Source organism: Oryctolagus cuniculus, chromosome 7 (genome assembly GCF_964237555.1).
Source record: "Oryctolagus cuniculus chromosome 7, mOryCun1.1, whole genome shotgun sequence".
NCBI classification, from domain to species: Eukaryota; Metazoa; Chordata; class Mammalia; order Lagomorpha; family Leporidae; genus Oryctolagus; species Oryctolagus cuniculus.
In genome coordinates this window covers 61,952,863-61,972,486 of record NC_091438.1, presented here as the reverse complement: position 1 = coordinate 61,972,486, position 19,624 = coordinate 61,952,863, and the positions used below count along the sequence as shown (strand labels likewise).

At 39.4% G+C, this 19,624-nt stretch overlaps 1 protein-coding gene across 6 annotated transcripts in view; it reads right to left on the bottom strand.

Annotated features, from left to right (window-relative positions):
- Positions 1-245: 245 nt before the first annotated feature.
- Positions 246-19,624, bottom strand: part of LOC100344331 (mitochondrial adenyl nucleotide antiporter SLC25A24) — a 91,846-nt gene continuing 72,467 nt past the window's right edge. For 5 of the 6 annotated variants that reach the window (XM_051856215.2, XM_051856216.2, XM_051856213.2 and 2 more), the window contains 4 exons: positions 17,769-17,876; positions 14,404-14,571; positions 9,691-9,832; positions 246-420 (listed from right to left, as the gene is read on the bottom strand). In XM_051856215.2, the coding sequence (XP_051712175.1) occupies positions 254-420; positions 9,691-9,832; positions 14,404-14,571; positions 17,769-17,876 (585 nt within the window). In that variant the 3' untranslated portion in view covers positions 246-253. The remainder of the gene's footprint in view (positions 421-9,690; positions 9,833-14,403; positions 14,572-17,768; positions 17,877-19,624) is intronic. The other variant, XM_051856217.2, reaches the window with a different exon arrangement.

Sequence of the window (19,624 nt, the reverse complement as noted above, 5' to 3'; positions counted from 1 at the left end):
CTTAAATACATAGTTCTGTGCTAATTAAAATTTAAAGAAACTTGAATAGATATTATAAATATTTACGATTTTGATGCATACATAATCTATAATTGTTGCTTACATAAAATTAAAATTCAATATTTAAGTCTAACTTGTTTATCTTTTTATAAAATGGATATAACATCTTTTCATAAATACTCTTGGAATTTAAGGAAAAAGATTAATTTATGATTATAAGCAAATAGAAAGATAACAATTTAAGATTTCATTTCTAAAATATTCCAAGGAATGGTTTTATTGACTCATAAACCACACAGTTTATACATACTGAGGGAAGCAATTTTAAGAAATTTGGAGTCATGCCTCTGAAAAATCCTGTCACTCCACTCCTTTTATAAATTTCAGAAAAGCAGCTGATCATATTTAGCTTGGGGACTCCTAGTACAGGTAGAGAATGAAAGGAAAGGAAATAAACAATTAATTTACATTTTGGCTTTCTTTTTCATTTCTTTAAAATGTATTTGATTTTTTAAATGACACATTAGAATTATATGTATGTGGTACCATGTAATGTTGCTACACATATATATACAACATAATGTTCCAGGTAAATATGATATTTTAGCTTTCTTTCAAGCACTGACTAACATGCTATAATAGATAATAAAATATTATTAATTAAATTCTCTTAGAAGCAGCCCCAACAGAATTTATCTGGTCCAACATAGCATATAATTAGTGATTGTGATAGAAATAACACTACTATTTCATTGTTTTTCCTTTTAGGAACAAAATCTGCCCACTAGTTGTAAGATTTACTTATAAATATTGTAGACCTTAACAATAAAAAAAATTCCCTAGACACATGGAGGTACCTTTATTCAACATCTCATGTCTTAGGAATATTCCATCTCAAAAACAAATCAAATATGTTTCTCATTTAATATTTCTTTTCTCAGGAAATGGCTCCATGATTTATCTAACTTTTGAAGCTGAAAACCTAGAATGCATTCATGACATTCCCCTTTCTCTCATCATGCAGTTTTACCCTCTACATATCCCTCAGGGGTAGGTGTTTGGTGCAGTGGTTAAGATACCACTTGCATCCCACAGTGGAGTGCCTGGATTCAACTCCTAGCGCTGTCTGATTCCAACTTCCTGCTAACACATACCATGGAAGGCATGATGTGATAGCTCAAGTACTTTGGTCCCTGCCACCCATTTGAGTGACCTGAGTTGAGTTCTTGGCTCCTGTCTTTGGTCTGTCATAGTCCTGACTGTTGAGGGCATTCGGGAAGTGAACCATGGATGGAAGATCCAACTCTCTTCATTCATTTTCCCTCTCCCTCTCCCTCTCCCTCTCCCTCTCCCCCTCCCCCTCTCTCTCTCCCTCTCTCTACCTTTCAAATAAATGAAAATGCATACATAAATATCTCTCAAATCCACTTGTCTCCACATCCACCCAACCCTCCAATCTCCAAACTACCACCATATCTTGCCTGGACTATTGTAACAGCTTTTCACCTACACTTACAAATTTATTTTTGTTTTTATTTGAGAGGCAGAGAGATAGAGACAGAGTTGGGAAGAAAAAGCTCCCATCCACTGGTTCACTTCCCAAATGCCTGCAATGTCTGGGGCTGGGCCAGGCTGAAGCCAGGAACTCAATCCAGGTCTCCACATTTGGCCAGGAACCCAACCTCTTGGGTCATCACTGCTATCTTCTGGAGTCCAAATTAGGAGGAAACTGGAGTCAATAGTCACAGCCAGGAGTCCAATCCTGCCTCTTTAAATATTTAATTCTACATCAGCCTTCAGTTCTCACTTCAAACAGTACTTCCCCAAGAGTCTTTCCACATTGCCTCAGATACCTCTCTTGGCACTCTGAGAACCCTATTTCTTTGTGGCTCTTACCACATTTTGCAACTCTGTATTTCTGTAAACATTTAATTAATATCTATCTTTCCTATTAGACTATCAATCCCATAAGAGCAGAGACCAATGTCTTATTTTTGCTCACTCAAAAGCTTTGTATCACCAATGGCACAGTACCTGACAACATTCTATCTAATCCTTGTTATTACATTCCCAAAACTGATGTAGCTAAATTGAGTAAAAACAAGTAGAGAATTGAAAAGTATACCTTTTACTATTTGTTTTAGTCTAAACATTTCCTGTCTCCTCCCACCCCCTTACAAATTCTTCTAAAGTCTAAAGAAAGTAACTTGAAAATTTAAAAAATATGTACTTGCCATGGAATTCCTTGAAGAATGTTTTATTACTTCATGTAATTTTTTTAATCAGATGTGAACATTCCCTCCCTCCAGTCTGTATGACTTTGTAAAGCAATATGAAGCAAGCTTACTTTTTTCTGATGTTGAATCTATTTTTCCCACTGATTTTTCACCAATTTATTATGAAAATTGTAAACTCCAGAAAGAATAGCTCATCGGTTATTTGTATACTTACCATTTCACATTTGGTATTTTCCATACTTATTGTCTTTCTCTCCTAATGTGTGTGTGTACGTGTGTGTGTATAAGATCTGTTTCACATATGTATGAGCAATTTGACAACAAGCTACATACATCATGACACTTAACCTTAAATACACCAAAAGAAGGACATTAGCCTACATAATCACAACATAACTACACCTTAGAAAATTAAACAATTCTTTATACCATCAAGTACCAAGTTGTTATTCAAATTTTCCCAGATGTTCCAAATAAAACAAACACCACTATTAACAGATTTGTTTTCAAATTAAGATCCAAACAAAATTCATCATTGCATTTGGTTGTTATTTTTCTCTGTTCTTTTAATTAAGACTAGTACCACGGGGATGGTGCTGTGGTACAACAGGTTAAGCCTCTGCCTGAACACCAGCATCTCCTATCTGAGTGCCAGTTTAAGTCCTGCCTTCTCCACCTCAGAGCAGCTCCTTGCTAATGTACCTGAGAAGGTAGAAGATTATGGTCCAAATACTTGGACTCCCTGCCACCCATGCTGGAGACCTGGGTGAGGTTCCAGGGCCCTGGCTTTGGCTCAGCCCAGCCCTGGCTGTTGTGGTCATTTGGGGAGTGAACCAGCAGATAAAAGATTTCTCTCTGTGGATCTCTCCCTCTCACTCTGTAACTCTGCCTTTCAAGTAAATCTTAAAACGGGGGGAAAAAAAGACTAGTACCAGTCCCTTACTACCAACATTTTTTTTTCCCATGAAAATGATTTTTTAAGAGTCTGGGCCAACTTTCTTATACTATATTTCACATTCTGGATTTGTCCGATTGTTTCTTAATGGTATCATTTAACTTGTTCCTACATTCTTTTTTCCTATAGGTATAAAGGTATGATGCCAGTAAAATATTCTTGGCAATACTTCCATAGGAGATGCTGTGTACTTCATATTATACTACATCAGGAGGCACATGATGTTAGGGTTCTTTTTCTGCTATCAATGTTAAGTTTAATCACTTAGCGTGATAATCACCCATTGTTTCTACTGTAAAAATATGTTTTCCTCTTTGCAATTAGCAGGAAATCTTATGGATGACACTTTGGCACTATGGGAACATACTATTCCTCAACTCTGCTTAACTAAATGTCTTTTTTTTAAGATTTTATGTATTTGTTTGAATGGCAGAGTTACAGAGAGGCAGAGGCAGAGAGAAACAGAAGTCTTCCATTCGCTGGTTGGTTCACTCCCCAAATAACCGCAACAGCCAGAGCTGGGCCAATCTGAAGCCAGGAGCCAGGAGCTTCCTCCAGGTCTCCCACCCAAGTGCAGGGGCTCAAGGACTTGGACCATTTTCCACTGCTTTCCCAGGTGCATTAGCCAGGAGCTGGATCGGAAGTGAAGCAATCAGGTTTCAAACCAGCACCCATATGGGATGCTGGCACTGCTAACAGCGGCTTTACCCACTACGCCACAGTGCCGTCCCCACTAAATGGTTTTAACACCCACTGATTGTCCTAGCACTCAGATCTTCATTTTGAAATGTCACTACTCACTAAAAGGAATAAACAGTCAACTATAGATTTTAGGGCAGGGAAAATACATGTGACTACAAGATATCTTTTTCCAAAATACACAAAAGATTTCAGAAATTAATGTGAATATATGAAAAGAGCAAAGGAAAATTTAGCTTTGGTGATGCCAGAGTAGGTCGAGTCATACTTAAACTAAAATAACAATTGAAAGTTGAAAAAAAAAAAAAAACACAAAGCCACTCTTCTAAATAATGAGAGAGCAATCAGTACAAACAAAGGCAGGATCCCTGTGAGAAGAAAATCCACTGAAGGAAGCACTGCATTAACTATGTTTTTTTTTTTTCCTTTAGGCCACTTGACTATTTTCAGCATAGGAGAACAGGGTCAAAGCAGAAGAGGAAGTGTGCCTGAGCTGAGGAGACAGAAATCCAAATTCAAAGATGCCAAAGTACCTGATATCTAAGGAGCAAAATTCTGAAATTCAATTAATATTACTGAAGTGAGCCCAAAAATATCTGTGCTGAGGTACTGCCAACTCCAAAGCTCGTAAGATGAGACTCCAAGAAACCCAGCAGGTAAAAAAAAAAAAAAAAAAAGCAGTCAGAAGGAGGATCTAGGGGAAGATTTTAGCAGCAGCCTGGTTATCACTAGAAAAAGGTTGTAGTTCACACCCAAGAAGGATGTGGGCCTTGGTAATCAATTATCTTAGCCTAGGATCAGCAAACGTTCTCTGTAAAGGACCAGACAGATATTTTAGGCTTTACAGGCTGCATGGTTTCTTGCAGCTGTTCAACTATGCAGCTGTAGTGTGAAAGTTGCCAATAAATGAGAGTGCCTGTATTCCATTTAAAATTTATTTCCACAAACAGGTGACAGGTTAGATTTGACCCACATGCCATAAGTTTGCAACCCTTGATCTCAGCTTCCAACTCAGAAAATCAGATAGAAAAAAAAAAAAAAATAAAGAACATAAATCAATGAAGTAGAAAACAAATATACAATTGCAATAGAGAAAAAATCAACAAACAACAAATAAACTAACCAAACTAAGAGGGACAAATCATTAATATCAGAAATGAAAAAGGAAACATCATTATAAAATCTACAATCATTAAATGTACAACAAAAGAAAATTATGAATGACTGTATTCTGATAAACTTACACGTTTTAGTTGAAATGAGCAAATTCTTTGAAAAACACACTATCTCAGAATTTCCAAAAGAAGTAGAAAGCCTGGGCCGGCGCCGCGGCTCACTAGGCTAATCCTCCGCCTAGCGGCGCCGGCATACCTGGTTCTAGTCCCGGTTGGGGCGCCGGATTCTGTCCCGGTTGCCCCTCTTCCAGGCCAGCCCTCTGCTGTGGCCCGGGAGTGCAGTGGAGGATGGCCCAGGTGCTTGGGCCCTGCACCCCATGGGAGACCAGGAAAAGCACCTGGCTCCTGGCTCCTGCCATCGGATCAGCGCGGTGCGCCGGCCGCGGCGGCCATTGGAGGGTGAACCAACGGCAAAGGAAGACCTTTCTCTCTGTCTCTCTCTCTCACTGTCCACTCTGTCTGTAAAAAAAAAAAAAAAAAAAAAAAAGTAGAAAGCCTACACAGTCTTAAAAGACTTGAAGTCTGTTCTGCTTTTACAAATTCAAATCTTTAATTTAAAGCCTTTCATCAAAAACATCCAAGCGCAAATAGTTTTACTGGTGAATTCTTCCCAATATTTAAGAAAAAAATACCAATTGTACACAAATTCTTCCAATGAGTAGAAAAAGTGGGAATGTTTCCTAACTCATTTTATGGAATTGATATAACCTTAATACCAAAAAACTGACATCACTATAAGAAAAGAAAACTACAATCCAAATTTCTCATGATTATAAATGCAAAATTCCTAACAAAATATTATCTGTCAAGTCCAACAATATATAAAATTGTAATGAAACATGACTAAATGGAATTTTTTTCCAGAATTAAAAGGTAGTTTTAACACTTACAAATCAATACAGTCACAGAGAAAATTACAGTATTATTATAATAGATATAGGGAAAGTATTTGATAAAATTCAATATGTAATCATGATTGTTCCCATGGACTAGGACTACAAGAGGCCATCTTTACTTGATGAGGTGTATATTCCAAAAGCCCACTGCAGGGGCCGGCGCTGTGGCACAGCAGGTTAACGCCCTGGCCTGAAGCGCCAGCATCCCATATGGGCACCAGTTCTAGTCCTGGCTGCTCCTCTTCCCATCCAGGTCTCTGCTGTGGCCTGGGAAAGCAGTGGAAGATGGCCCAAGTGCTTGGGCCCCTGCACCCGTGTGGGAGACCTGGAAGAGACCATTTGGAGAGTGAACTCTCTCTCTCTTTCTCTCTCTCTCTCTCTCTCTCTCTCTGCCTCTCTTCTCTCTGTGTAACTCTGACTTTCAAATAAATAATAAAATAAATCTTTAAAAAAGAAGTCCACTGCAAACATCCTACTCCATGGTGAATTATTAAACAATTTTCCTGTGAATATGAAGGAGATTAATATATCCCTCTGCCCATTATCATCACAACATTGCACTGGAGGTCCTAGCCAGTGCCATGAGGTGAGAAAAAGAAGCAGGAAGCTTAAAGCCTGGAATGGAAGAAAGCAAACTGTCATTCTTCACAGAAGGTAAGATTGTGTATGTAAAAATTACAAAAGGCAGATAAACTATTATAATTAACATACACTTTTAGCAAAGTGTGAAGATCAGTGTTCTAGACTCAAATACATCTCTAAAAGCTGGGGGGGAAAGCACCTAGAAAATGAATTTTGGGTAAATCCATTTATTATAACAACAAAAAAATTAATCACCAATAAAAAACACCTAACAAAAAATTATTCCATCTCTACACTGAAAACTATAAACCATTATTAGAAGACATTAAATAAGATGTAAGAAAATGGTACGATATATCATATTCATAGATTTTTTAGGATATAAATTATTCCCAATTTTATCTATAGATTCAAAACAATTTCAAAACCTCAAAAGAATATTTTTTGTGTGCATTGACAAGATGATCTTAAAACCTGCACAGGCAAAAAAATTTACATAAGGGCCAGCATTGTGGCACAGCAGATTAATCTGGCATCCCACATGAGTGCTGGCCAGTCCTGGCTGCTCTACTTCCAATCCAACCAACTGTTAATGCACTGGGAAGGCAGCAGAAGATGGTCCAAGACTTGGGCTCCTACCACCCACATGGGAGACCAAGATGGAATTCCAAGCTTCTGGCTTTGGGCTGAGCCTGGCCTTGGGCTGAGCCAGCCCCGGCTATTGCGGCAATTTGGGGAGTGAACCAGCAGATGGTTCTCTCTTTCAAATAAGTAAATAAATCCTTTTTTAAATTTGCATAAAGTCAAGGAAATAAGAATTGTAAAAATAATCCTTTAGAACATTGGAGGCCTTATAATACCTGATATAAAGATGTCTTATAAAAAACTATAGTACTTAAGACAATTGACTGCTGAGAGGATCAACAAATAGTTAAAGAACACAGTAGAGAAGTCAGAAACAGGTCAACATACGTGAAATAATCTGATTTACCAAAAAAGTCAATGGTAAGAGAATCATGTTGGATCAATTCATAACTATATGGGAAAAATAATTGAAAATGGATCCTCATAAAAAATAAGAATGGGAATAGGAAAGGGAGGAGGAAGAGGGGTAGGATTGCAGGCAGGAGTGAGAAAAAGGTGGGATGAATCACTATATTCCTAAATTTATACATATGAAATGTATGAAGTTTGTATACCTTAAAATAAAGGTTTCTAGGTAAAAAAAAAAAAAAAGAATGCTTACAAATCAGAAAGAAAAAAAAGATAAACAGTCTAATTTTTTTTAATGAGCAAAACATCTGGTCAGGCCCTTTACAGGAAAGGACATCCAAATCTTAAAAAGCACATAAAGAAGTGTTCAACAAAATTATTCAGCAAAAAATGTATATTAAAGCCATGAAGAGATGTTATTATACAATCATGAGAAAGCCTAAATTAAAAGATATACAGTAAGAAGGCTGGCAAAGATGTAGAGCAGCTGGAACTCTTACACATTGCAGTTACAGTGTAAATCAGTATTAGCACTTGGGAAAACGAATTTGGCAATATCTACTAAATCTTAATATATGTTGACTATATGATTCAACAATTCTTCTCCTGGTATATATACCTGAGATATATGATGCTTCTGTTTTCCAAAAGACAAGTACATGAATGTTCATAGCAGTTTTATTCATAATAGCCCCAAACTAGAAACAAACCAGATATCCATCAACAGTACATTGGATAATTAAAGTGAGGTACCCATATAAGAGACTACTATATGGCAAAGACTACACGCAAAAACACACATGGTTTTTCAAGAATCTACATAGCTTACAAGAACAGGTAAACTTGCTTATTGATGGTGATAAAAGAATAATAATTACATTGGGTCGAGCACGTTCATTGCCTGGGATCATTCTGGAATGATGGAAATGTACTGTGGTAGTTAGTTACATAGGTGTATACATTTGTAAAAATTCCTGCAATCAAAGGCCATAAATTTTTATAAATTTTAAAAGATTTCTTTGCTTGAAAGGCATAATGACAGAAAAAGAGGAGAGACAGAGAGAGATCTTCACTCTTCAAATGAATGAATGAAGCCAAGAAGCAGGAACTTCATTCAGATCTCCCATGTAGATAGCAGGGACCCATGTATTTGGGCCGTCACCTGCTACCTCCCAAGCACATTGGCAGGAAGCTGGATCAGAAGCATGGAGTAGCTGAGACTAGAACTAGGCACTCCAATATGGGATGCAGGCATCCCAAGCTGTAGCTTGACCCAAAGTGCCACAATGCCCCCCGCCAACTGAAGTGAAAGACAGAATATACTTTTTTGGACTTCAATAACATTTTTTGCTAATTATCAGCAAATATTTAATTGAATTCTTTCTAAGCAAAATAGACTCACTGCATCTCATGTTGTAAAAAAGTTTTAAAGTCATTTTGAGGATATTGAAATTTTGACTCCCTTATAATCACAATCTTATGAACTCTGGGTTAAGAATAAACTGTATGTGGTTGGTATTATGGTGCAGTGGATTAAGCTGCCGCTTGCAACAACAGCATCCTGTATCAGAGTGCTAGTACGAGTCCTGCTAACTCTGCTTCCAATCCGGCTCCCTGTTATCGTGCCTAAAAGGGCAGCAGAGGATGCCCCAGGTGCTTGGGCCCCTGTCACCCCTGAGTGAGACCAGGATGGAGTTCCAGGCTGCTGGCTTCCACTTGACCCAGCCCCAGTTCTTGCAGTCATTTGGACAGTGAACCAGTAGATAGATCTCTCTTCTCCTCCCTTGCCCTTCCTCTCGCCCTCTCTCTCTCTCTCTTGCGCGTGTGTGCACGCGTTTCTTTCAAATAAAATGAAAAACTTTAAAAAAGGATAGGACTTCTCCAGTGTAGCCACACATAAACACTGAAAGCATTGTATTGCATCTTTATGTTGTTATAAAATTCAAATTTGATTTTTGAAACTCAATTTGAAATAAATAGCACCATTATCACTCATATGAGAAGAATTTCCTAATTTTGTGTTCTTAAGAGAGCTAGCACTGAGTGATGAAAACGAGAAGGATTCTAAGACTGTCTTCAGAGCAGAAAATGGAAACAAAATCCCTAGGCCATGTAGGGTTTTTTACACTGTCATCCTTCTCACAAAAACTCACCTTGAACCTGCATGTTAGTTCTCACTAGGAAGAGGGGGTAGCTGACAATCTGACCACAGAAGTTAGACAAGGCACTACATCCCAGCAAAATCACCAACTCAGGGTCTTCCGCTTGAGTATTTAGCCAACGAGTCCTCAAAAGCTGACAGAGAACAAAGTAATAACACACTTTAACAACTCCTACAAGATAAACCAAAATAATAAAAAATTAATCTCTCTCTCACCCTAGGCATAAATTCTTATCTTCTGTGTCACATTATAGCAGAAAGTATCAAATACAGAATGCAGCAATCTAGTCCAAAGTAGCAAGAGCCTTAGGAAATACAAGAGTGTGCAAAAAGTATGTGACAAATATAGGTTATGAAAAAACTATGCCTGGATTTCCATTCTTTGCACCAAAACAAACTTATCTTTTAATTCTATTCTCCACAAGCATTTTTTTTTTTGACAGGCAGAGTGGACAGTGAGAGAGAGAGTCAGAGAGAAAGGTCTTCCTTTGCTGTTGGTTCACCCTCCAATGGCCGCCGCGGCTGGTGCACTGCAGCAGGCGCACCACGCTGATCCGATGGCAGGAGCCAGGTACTTATCCTGGTCTCCCATGGGGTGCAGGGCCCAAGCACTTGGGCCGTCCTCCACTGCACTCCCTGGCCACAGCAGAGAGCTGGCCTGGAAGAGGGGCGACCGGGACAGAATCTGGCGCCCTGACCGGGACTAGAACCCGGTGTGCCGGCGCCGCAAAGCGGAGGATTAGTCTAGTGAGCCACAGCACCGGCCTCCACAAGCTTTTAAAAATCTCTTATGCATTTATAAACCACCCATTTTTAGTCTAATTTAAGGCAATTAGTAAAACCTCCACTATTTCAAGGACTCAAATGGCCTAAATCTTACCTCTTTTCCTGAATATCAGCCTAGCAATTAGAACTATCCAGAGGTGTTCTCTGTGTACAAAGAACCATAAGTAAGACAACCTTAGTGATGGAAGTTGATGACCTGCCCTGGTTCACCAAAGTTCTGATTGTCTAACATTTAGGGAAGCTTAACTTGTCAGACTGCATTTCCTCTAAGAGCAATATTTTGTTTCAGGATCCCTTGACACTCATAATAATTATTTAGGACACCCAAAAGTTTTGTTCATATGGGTTGTATCTATCAATGTTAAATATCATATTAGATATTGAAACAGAAAAAATACTATACACAAGAATGCATTATCAGCCATCAGAGCAATGATGTGCCTCTGGGAAAACCCCATGCTTAAAAGAAAATGAGATTGACAAAGGTAAATAACATCTTAGAGTTACAAAAATACTTTAGACTTCATAGACCCTCAGAAGCAGTCACAAGGACTTCCTCCCTCCCACTCCCAAGTCTGCAGGCAATGATTTAGCTACATGGTTAAATTGACTTTTAAATACCAAAATAGTTTTAATATCTAAAAGTGCTCAATAAGGGCAGGCATTTGGCACAGTGGTTAAGATACCATGTGGGACACTTGCTTCTGTATCAGAGAACCTGGGTTCTGATTCCAGCTTCCTGTTAATACACACCATGAGAGGCAGCAAGTGATGACTCAAGTACTTGTGTCCCTGTCGCCCATGTGGGAGACCCACATTGAGTTCTGGGCTCCTGGCTTCAGCCTGGCCCAGCAGCAGTTTCTGCAGGTATTTGGGGAATAAATCAGCAGATGGAAGTAGCTTTACCCTCTATGCCACAGCACCAACCCCTAGGAGGATACAGTTTGACCCATAACAAGCAGTCAGTGGCTTTATCGAACATTTTTATTATTTAAAGTTTTTAAATTTACTTTTTTTCACTTTATTTGAAAGGCATAGAGGATGGAAGATCTTTGTCTCTTTCTCTGCCTCTATGCCTTTCAAATAAAGTGAAAAAAAGTAAATTTAAAAACTTTAAATAATAAAAATGTTCGATAAAGCCACTGACTGCTTGTTATGGGTCAAACTGTATCCTCCTAGGGGTTGGTGCTGTGGCATAGAGGGTAAAGCTACTGCCTGTGATGCCAGCACGGCCCCAGTTCCTGTCCCAGCTGCTCCACTTCTGATCCAGATCCCTGCTAATGTGCCTGGGAAAGCAGCAGAAGATGGCCCAAGTGCTTAGGCCCCTGTACCCACGTGGGAGACCCAGAAGAAGCTTTGGCCTGGCCAGCTATTACAGCCATTTGGAGAATGAACCAGTGGATGGAAGACTGACTCTCTCTCTTCCCCAATTCTGCCTTTCAAGCCTTTAAAAGAAATAAGAAACAAATCTTTTAAAAGAAATTGTACCCTCCCAAAACTCTTATGTTGAATTCCTAACCAGCCTCCATATCTCAGAATGTAACTATATTTAGAAACTGTATTTTAAGATAAAATGAGGTGTTTAAGAAGTGATCTAATGCAATGCGACTGGTAAACTTATGAGAAGAGGAAATTAGATGAAGACACGCATGTACACAGAGAAAAGATCATGTGAGGACAAAGTGAGAGGGTGGCCATCTGCTAGCCAAGGAGAGATATCTCAAAATCAAACCTGCCAACCTCGTAATCTTAGAATTCTACCATCCAGGCCAGCGCCGCGGCTCAATAGGCTAATCTTCCGCCTGCGGCACCGGCACACCGGGTTCTAGCCCTGGTCAGGGCGCCAGATTCTGTCCTGGTTGCCCTCTTCCAGTCCAGCTCTCTGCTGTGGCCCGGGAATGCAGTGGAGGATGGCCCAAGTGCTTGGGCCCTGCACCCCATGGGAGACCAGGAGAAGCATCTGGCTCCTGCCTTCGGATCAGCGCGGTGTGCCGGCCACAGTGCCATTAGAGGGTGAACCAATGGTAAAGGAAGACCTTTCTCCCTGTCTCTCTCTCTCTCTCTCTCTCACTGTCCACTCTGCCTGTCAAAAAAAAAAAAAAAAAAAAAAAAGAATTCTGCCATCCAGAACTGTGAGAAAAGAAGTTCCTGCTGTTTAAGCTGACCAGGCTGCGGTATTTTGTTAAGGCAGCCCTTGCAAACTAATACATTGCTTTTAAAGATTTCCTCATTTAATGTCTCCCAAACTTGGCTAATTGTCAGACTCACTTAGGACTTTTATTTAAGTCTTCAACAGCAGATCAAAGATTAGAAATCAGACTACAGTAGGTTAAGGAAAGAATAAACAGAGTAAATAAAGTATAGATGATACTTCACATCCTTTGGAGGGAAGTTAACAAATGAAAAATTGATGGTAGACACTTGATGGAGTAACAGAGAAAAAACTTGTGTCTGCCATGTTTAATTTTGCAAAAGAGACCTGAAGGTGATCACCATCTGATAAAAGGGAATATTGATGGAGCAAAAATGTGGATCAAGAGTCAAGTAAAATAGTCAACCTCAGCAGGAAAGAGAGATAGTATCTCTGAGGAGAAATTGATTATCATGATGATGGTGATGATATTTCACATATACATAGCACTTTTCACATGCAAGGGCATATCTAATCATTTCACATAATTTAATACTCATAAAACCTCAAAAAATAGGTCCTATTATTCCCTTACAATCCTCCTGTTTACTTTTTTCTGTCTTCATTGTGTTGGCATGATTAGAATCACTTGGCTTAAAACTAGCTCTGCTTACTCCATACTCAGTCCCTTGCAGCCAAACATTGCTGAAAAACTAAACAGCCATCATGATTTGTCTCATTTGAAATTTATAATCATCAAAGCTTAAGTGAATCCTTAAGTTTTCCCTAGAATGACAGCATACTTCCCTTATTCTGCCAACATATTGAAATATTATTTCATATTTTTCCACTGTTTTAAAACTTCTAAAATCAGTTGATCCTAAAGTCCATATGGAAATGTAAGAAACCCAAAAGAGCTGAAAAATGAAAAACCATTCTTCAGGTTTCACAGGACCCAGCTTCAAAACTTAGTACAAATCTACAGTAATCAAGAAGAGTGAAGTATTGGCATAAGAATTGGTATGTAGATGAGTGGAATAGGATTGAGAAACCAGAAATAAACTCTTACAGTTATGGTCAACTGATTTTTGACAAGGTTATCAAGACAATCAATGAAGTAAGTATGGCGGGGTGGAAGGTATTCAGGACTACCAAAGACAGAGGGAGTTAGATAAGGAATGGCCATGTTCAACAGTCCATCAAAATCAGCGACAGGAAATCCCTAAAGTGAAACTGTATACCAATAACATGGAAATAGGTTATAATTATTTTTGTATTACTTTTTCCCTTTTATTCTTCTCTTTTTTTTGTTTCTTTGTTTGATTTTGGAGAATCAAATGACTATAATTGATTTAGAGATCACCAGAATTACCAAAAATCATTCACAAGGAAACCCAGAACAAAAACACCTTGAACCAAATCAGACTTTAGACATTAGGAAAAATTTTGGAAAGCCAGGCAATGTCATTCTGTCTTCTTGGTGGTCAAGATGGTAAGTTAAAAAGCAGACCTGTGAGTGTCTGGTACAGGTGCACCAGCTATACTGAAAGTCAGCAACAGATGAGTCACCAAGGGAGAGTGACCTGGGTGCAGGGAGGGAAGGGAGGCTGAGGACAGTGCTTTTAGGAAGCCAGCACATACTCCTGAGGATGGGCAGCTAGCGAAATTGACTGTGAATAACATGCTCATTACTAACCGCCTTAGATGTATGAGCTGATAAACATTTAGATATATTGTATTTTCAGGTCTAATAAATCTATTGTAAGCCTGTCGTGAAAACAAACTTACCTCATTAGCAGTAATATCTACGCCTGCATACGGTATGACAGCCAAAAGACTAGGAATGAGGCCTCTGTAGAAGCCTCGAAACTTTTCGAGCTTCCAAATCTTCCTGGCACAATCCAACATCCCATAGTACTGTCCAGTTTTGCTTATGGCCAGATTAGTTTTTAGAACCTGAATGTGAAAAGAAGTAATGTTATAAGATTATTGATAGTTATCTAACTCAGCAGTTTGGACTAAGCTAAATTTGAATTATGGGCTGCAGAGTTCATTCATTATTAAAGTTTTTTTAAAAAAACAGTATAATCTTAGGTCAAACTGTATTTTCAATGACATATGCATATATTTTTATACTGTTTCCTGGGATATTTTAGTTTTCCAAAGGAGTATTTTACAAATATAGTGGTTAAATGCTTTTGTTAAACTTATGAATTTAACTATATTGGAAGATAGTGTCTGAATTCAGTGATGTCTTTCTTTTTTTGGTCCAAATTACACATGAGTATAGCCACAGCTTTTGTGCCATGGTTCAGATAAAGAACTGAAAAGAAAAGCTCCTATAAAACCCAGTTTTCTAATAACTCTAATATTAGGATTTTAGTCACATCTACATATATACTCATATACATATATACACAAACTTTGTGAATGGCTACAGAGTTTTATAAAATATTTACCATATAAGTCAATGAATATTTTAGTCAATATTTCTAAAACCTGACTTTTTCATCTTCCTTCTCAATCTGCTATACTTGCAGTTAACTGAGACAGCTCCATCCTTTCGTTGCTCAAGACTAAAAATTTAAATCATCCTTATCTCTTCTTTCTTACACCCTACATCTAATTCCTTAGGAAATTCTCTTGGTCCTATCTTCTGGAATCTCAGCAACCATACTGTTACCATGTGGAGTAAAGCACCAGCCTTTTTCCTGAATAAGTTCCATCACGTCTTAACCTTATCACCTAGTCTATTCACAATCCAGCAACCAGGGCAATCTTCTTGTAGTCAGATCTACTATAAACCTTACAGTGGCTCCTCATAACACCAGGGTAATAAGCGAAATTACTCTGATCTCTGATCTGCCCCCTTCCATCCTCTAACCTCATGCTCTACAACTCCATATACACTTTTGCTCCACACACCAGCTTCTGAGCTAGCCAGACACATTCCCATGTTGGGCCTCTGTATCATGTCCTGTGCCTGCAATGCTCAGCCCCAGGCATCCTCCTGGTTATTCCCTTATTTCTTTTCACATCCTTGCCTCTCAATGAATTTACCCAACCTCTTTAAAACTGCCACTCCCATACCCCAGGCACCTCTGCTTCCCCAAACACTGTTCTATTATTTTCTTTTTCCATAGCACATACCAGCTTAGAAAGTACTTTTTATTTTCTAAAATACTGTATGATTTACTTACTCCTAGTGTACATTGTTTATTTTCTGTATCCTCTGCTTGAATATAAGAAATTAGTCTTAGGGGTCAGCACTGTGTGCAGTGGGTTAACGCCCTGGTCTGAAGCACTGGCATCCCACATGGCAGCCGGTTCGAGACCCAGCTGCTCCACTTCCCATCCAGCTCTCTGCTATGGGCTGGGAAAGCAGAAGATGGCGTAAATCCTTGGTTCCCTGCACCTGTGTGGGAGACCCGGAAGAAGCTCCTGGCTCCTGGCTTCAGATTGGCGCAGCTCCGGCCATTGTGGCCAATTGGGGAGTGAACCATCTGATAGAAGACCTCTCTCTCTTTCTCTCTGCCTCTCCTTTCTCTGTGTAACTCTGACTTTCAAATAAATAAATAAATCTTTAAAAAAATTAGTTTGTATGGGTGGCAGGGACCCAAACACTTGGGCCATCACCTGCTGCTTCCCAGGCACATTAGCAGGAAGCTAGGTGGGAAATGGAGGAGCTAGGACTCAAACTGGCACTCTGAGGTAGGATGCTGGTATCTCAAAAGCCACGCCTGTCCCCCTCAGAGGAAGTTAAGAGTATATTGAAACTAGGCTTAAAAAGAAACTAGGTTTATAAATGTAATACATTTTCATAATTAAACAAATTCAACAAATCAGCTAAAGAGCAACACTGAAACAGTTACGGAATAAGTTCATGACCTGCATACCAAGTCAATTAATTCTTCCAAGAACATAAATCAGAAAGGGAAAGTGTAAAATAGAGACTTAAGAGCTTTTGGATATCATCAGTAATTCTGATATTCATGAAGTAAGAGTTACAGAATGAGTATAAAAATATCAAAGAAGAAAAACATAATTTAAACTTTAATAGCAAAAAACTTCCCCGGACTCGAAAAATGCAAGTATTTTCATTGAAAATACCCAAAATTAACAAAGTAAGTTGAATAAAAAAGGTCCAAATTTTAACATTTCATGATGAAATTTCAGATAAACGAAGATTAAAAGATAGTCTTTAGAGTTCCAGATTACTAGAATTAAGGAGAATAATGCAAAATGGCTAGAAACATGTTAAACATAAAAATCCAGCAATAAACATTAGGAAAAATGTTGGAATATGATAATAACAATAATAAATATCACAAAGTATCTAGTAATATAAAAGCCTCAAAATACATGAGAAAATTTGAAACCTCTATCAAAGAATAAAAGATCAAGAGAGAGAGCAAGAGACTTCTTTCCTGGATGAGAAGATTCAATATTGTAATTATCATTTCTATCCAAAATGTATTCAGTGCAATCAGAATCAAAATCTTAACTGGACTTTTTTTGTTGAAGAAATTTGGCAACCAATTCTGACAATCATATGGAAAGAAATATCACACCCTCAGGCTGGCACCGCGGCTCACTAGGCTAATCCTCCGCCTAGCGGCGCCGGCACACCGGGTTCTAGTCCCGGTCGGGGCGCCGGATTCTGTCCCGGTTGCCCCTCTTCCAGGCCAGCCCTCTGCTGTGGCCAAGGAGTGCAGTGGAGGATGGCCCAGGTGCTTGGGCCCTGCACCCCATGGGAGACCAGGAAAAGCACCTGGCTCCTGGCTCCTGGCTCCTGCCATCGGATCAGCGCGGTGCGCCGGCCACAGTGCGCCGGCCGCGGCGGCCATTGGAGGGTGAACCAACAGCAAAGGAAGACCTTTCTCTCTGTCTCTCTCTCTCACTGTCCACTCTGCCTGTCAAAAAAAAATATATATATATATATCACACCCTCAGAAAAAGAAAATACAAAGCAGGAACAGAAGTGCCAACTTAGATATCAGGGCTCTGGTGATACTGCCCTAGCAATAGATTTTCCCTACTCAGTATGATTTCCACCACTGATAAGAGGATTGCAGCTCATCTGAAAAGAAAAACTTAGCCATAATTTTCATTTTAAAATGCGGTTAAATCACATTTTCTTCAACAGTGCTTACCTCCATCGGGTATATAAATGAGAGTGAAGTAGCACCAGCCAAACAACCAGACACAAGCTTCTGGAGAGTTCCTAATTTGGCTCCTTCTTCACTAAGAAACAATTTATACTGTGCAAACAAGAGGGCAAAGGTGTATCAGTACTCAGAAGCCTCAGAGGGCATACAACTTATTCAATATCAATGACTACTTGGGCATTTAATTGTAGTTAAAAACCACAACGCAGGGGAGGGCAATGTGGTGCAGCAGGTTAAGCTGCCACTTGGGAAATCCACATCCCATGCCAAAGTGCCTGGGATGGAGTCTCGCCTCTGCATCCAATCCAGCTTCCAATGAATGCGTACCCTGGGGAGACAGCAGGTGATAGACCCAGTACTCAGGGCCCTGTCACCCATGTGGGAGACCTGGAGTGTGTTCCTGGCTCCTGGCTTCAGCCTGGCATAGCCTTGACTGTTGCATGTATTTGGGAGTAAATCAACAAATGGAAGATCTCTTTTTTTTTCTTCTCTTTTCCTCTCTTCTCTCTTCTCCTCTTTCCTCTCCCCTCCTGTCCTCTCATCCATCCATATCTCTCTCTCTCTCTCTCTCTCTCTCTCTCTCTCTCTCTCCCTATCTCTCCTTTTCAAATAAATAAATAGTATACTATATATAATCAAGTACCTAAATACAGTCATGCACATCAGATATAAGGTACCAGCCTTAACAGTAGAGATATTTGTACCTCTTTGCCTAAAATAAGATCCAGTATATAGCAGGCATCCATAAAGTGTTCATTATTATTGTGAACTAATATGAGAATGGAAACCATTTAGGTGGAAACAACTGAGACTCAGATAAATTCTGATGGCAATTGTGTCCAATTTTAATGAGGCAACATGACATGACAAATAAACCCAGGTTTCAGTCTTAGCATGGGTCTTACTGAGTGATCCAGAACAAGCTACTTAATGACTCCTGCCATGTCACACATCCCAGGGTCCCATTCACAGGACACTTTTCAAATAAATGGTATCTGTTCCTTAGAAAGGTCCCCAAATCACCTCTGTAACTCATTTTCATTATCTGGAAATCAAAGGCCAAGTACCTTGTCTATTTGGGGTGCTAGAATACCAGCAGTTCCTACTTTACAGAATTGTTGTGAAGAGTAAATGCAACAGACGTGTAAGATGCTTACCACCTGGAAACTGAAGAGCTGGTCATTACCAGTGCATGTTTAACTACAATACATTTTCCTTACAGGATGGGTTTTCAGTAGAATGTTTCCTTGGCTCTGTGGTCTTTATTTTAGTTTCTTGCTCAAGGTCAGTACGTCTTACCACTCTGCCATGGTGGTCAGTTCAAGGATGAATACACTCATTATGACATAATCTGAGCCACTGACACTCAAGGAAATGTTTTGGAAAGACTTCTCAATAGATGCTTCCTTGCTCTTCTGAGGGAACTTCTAGGGCAGTAAGCTCTCTCCTGCTACACACAAAATAGCACAAAATACTCGAAGCTTCCTGAGGTCACTTTTCAGCCACAAGGAGGGCAAGGTTTAGAATACTAAGATAGCCCACTCAACAGAAGCCAGAGAGAAGCAACGGGGAGGGCAGAGGTACATTAGTGATCTTTGGTGACATTGTTGAACTGTTAAATGAAGCCTTATCAGAAGTCCACTCACTTTTGAGCTCTCCTGTTAGCTGGCATTGTGTTGTTGCAGATTAAGCCACAGTCTGTGATGCCATCATCCCATAAAGGCACCGGTTTGGAGCCCAGCTGCTCCTCTTCTGACCCAGCTCCCTGCTAACAACGTGTCTTGGAAAGCAGAAGACAGCCCAAGTTCTTGGGTCTTTGCACCTATATGGGAGACTTGGAT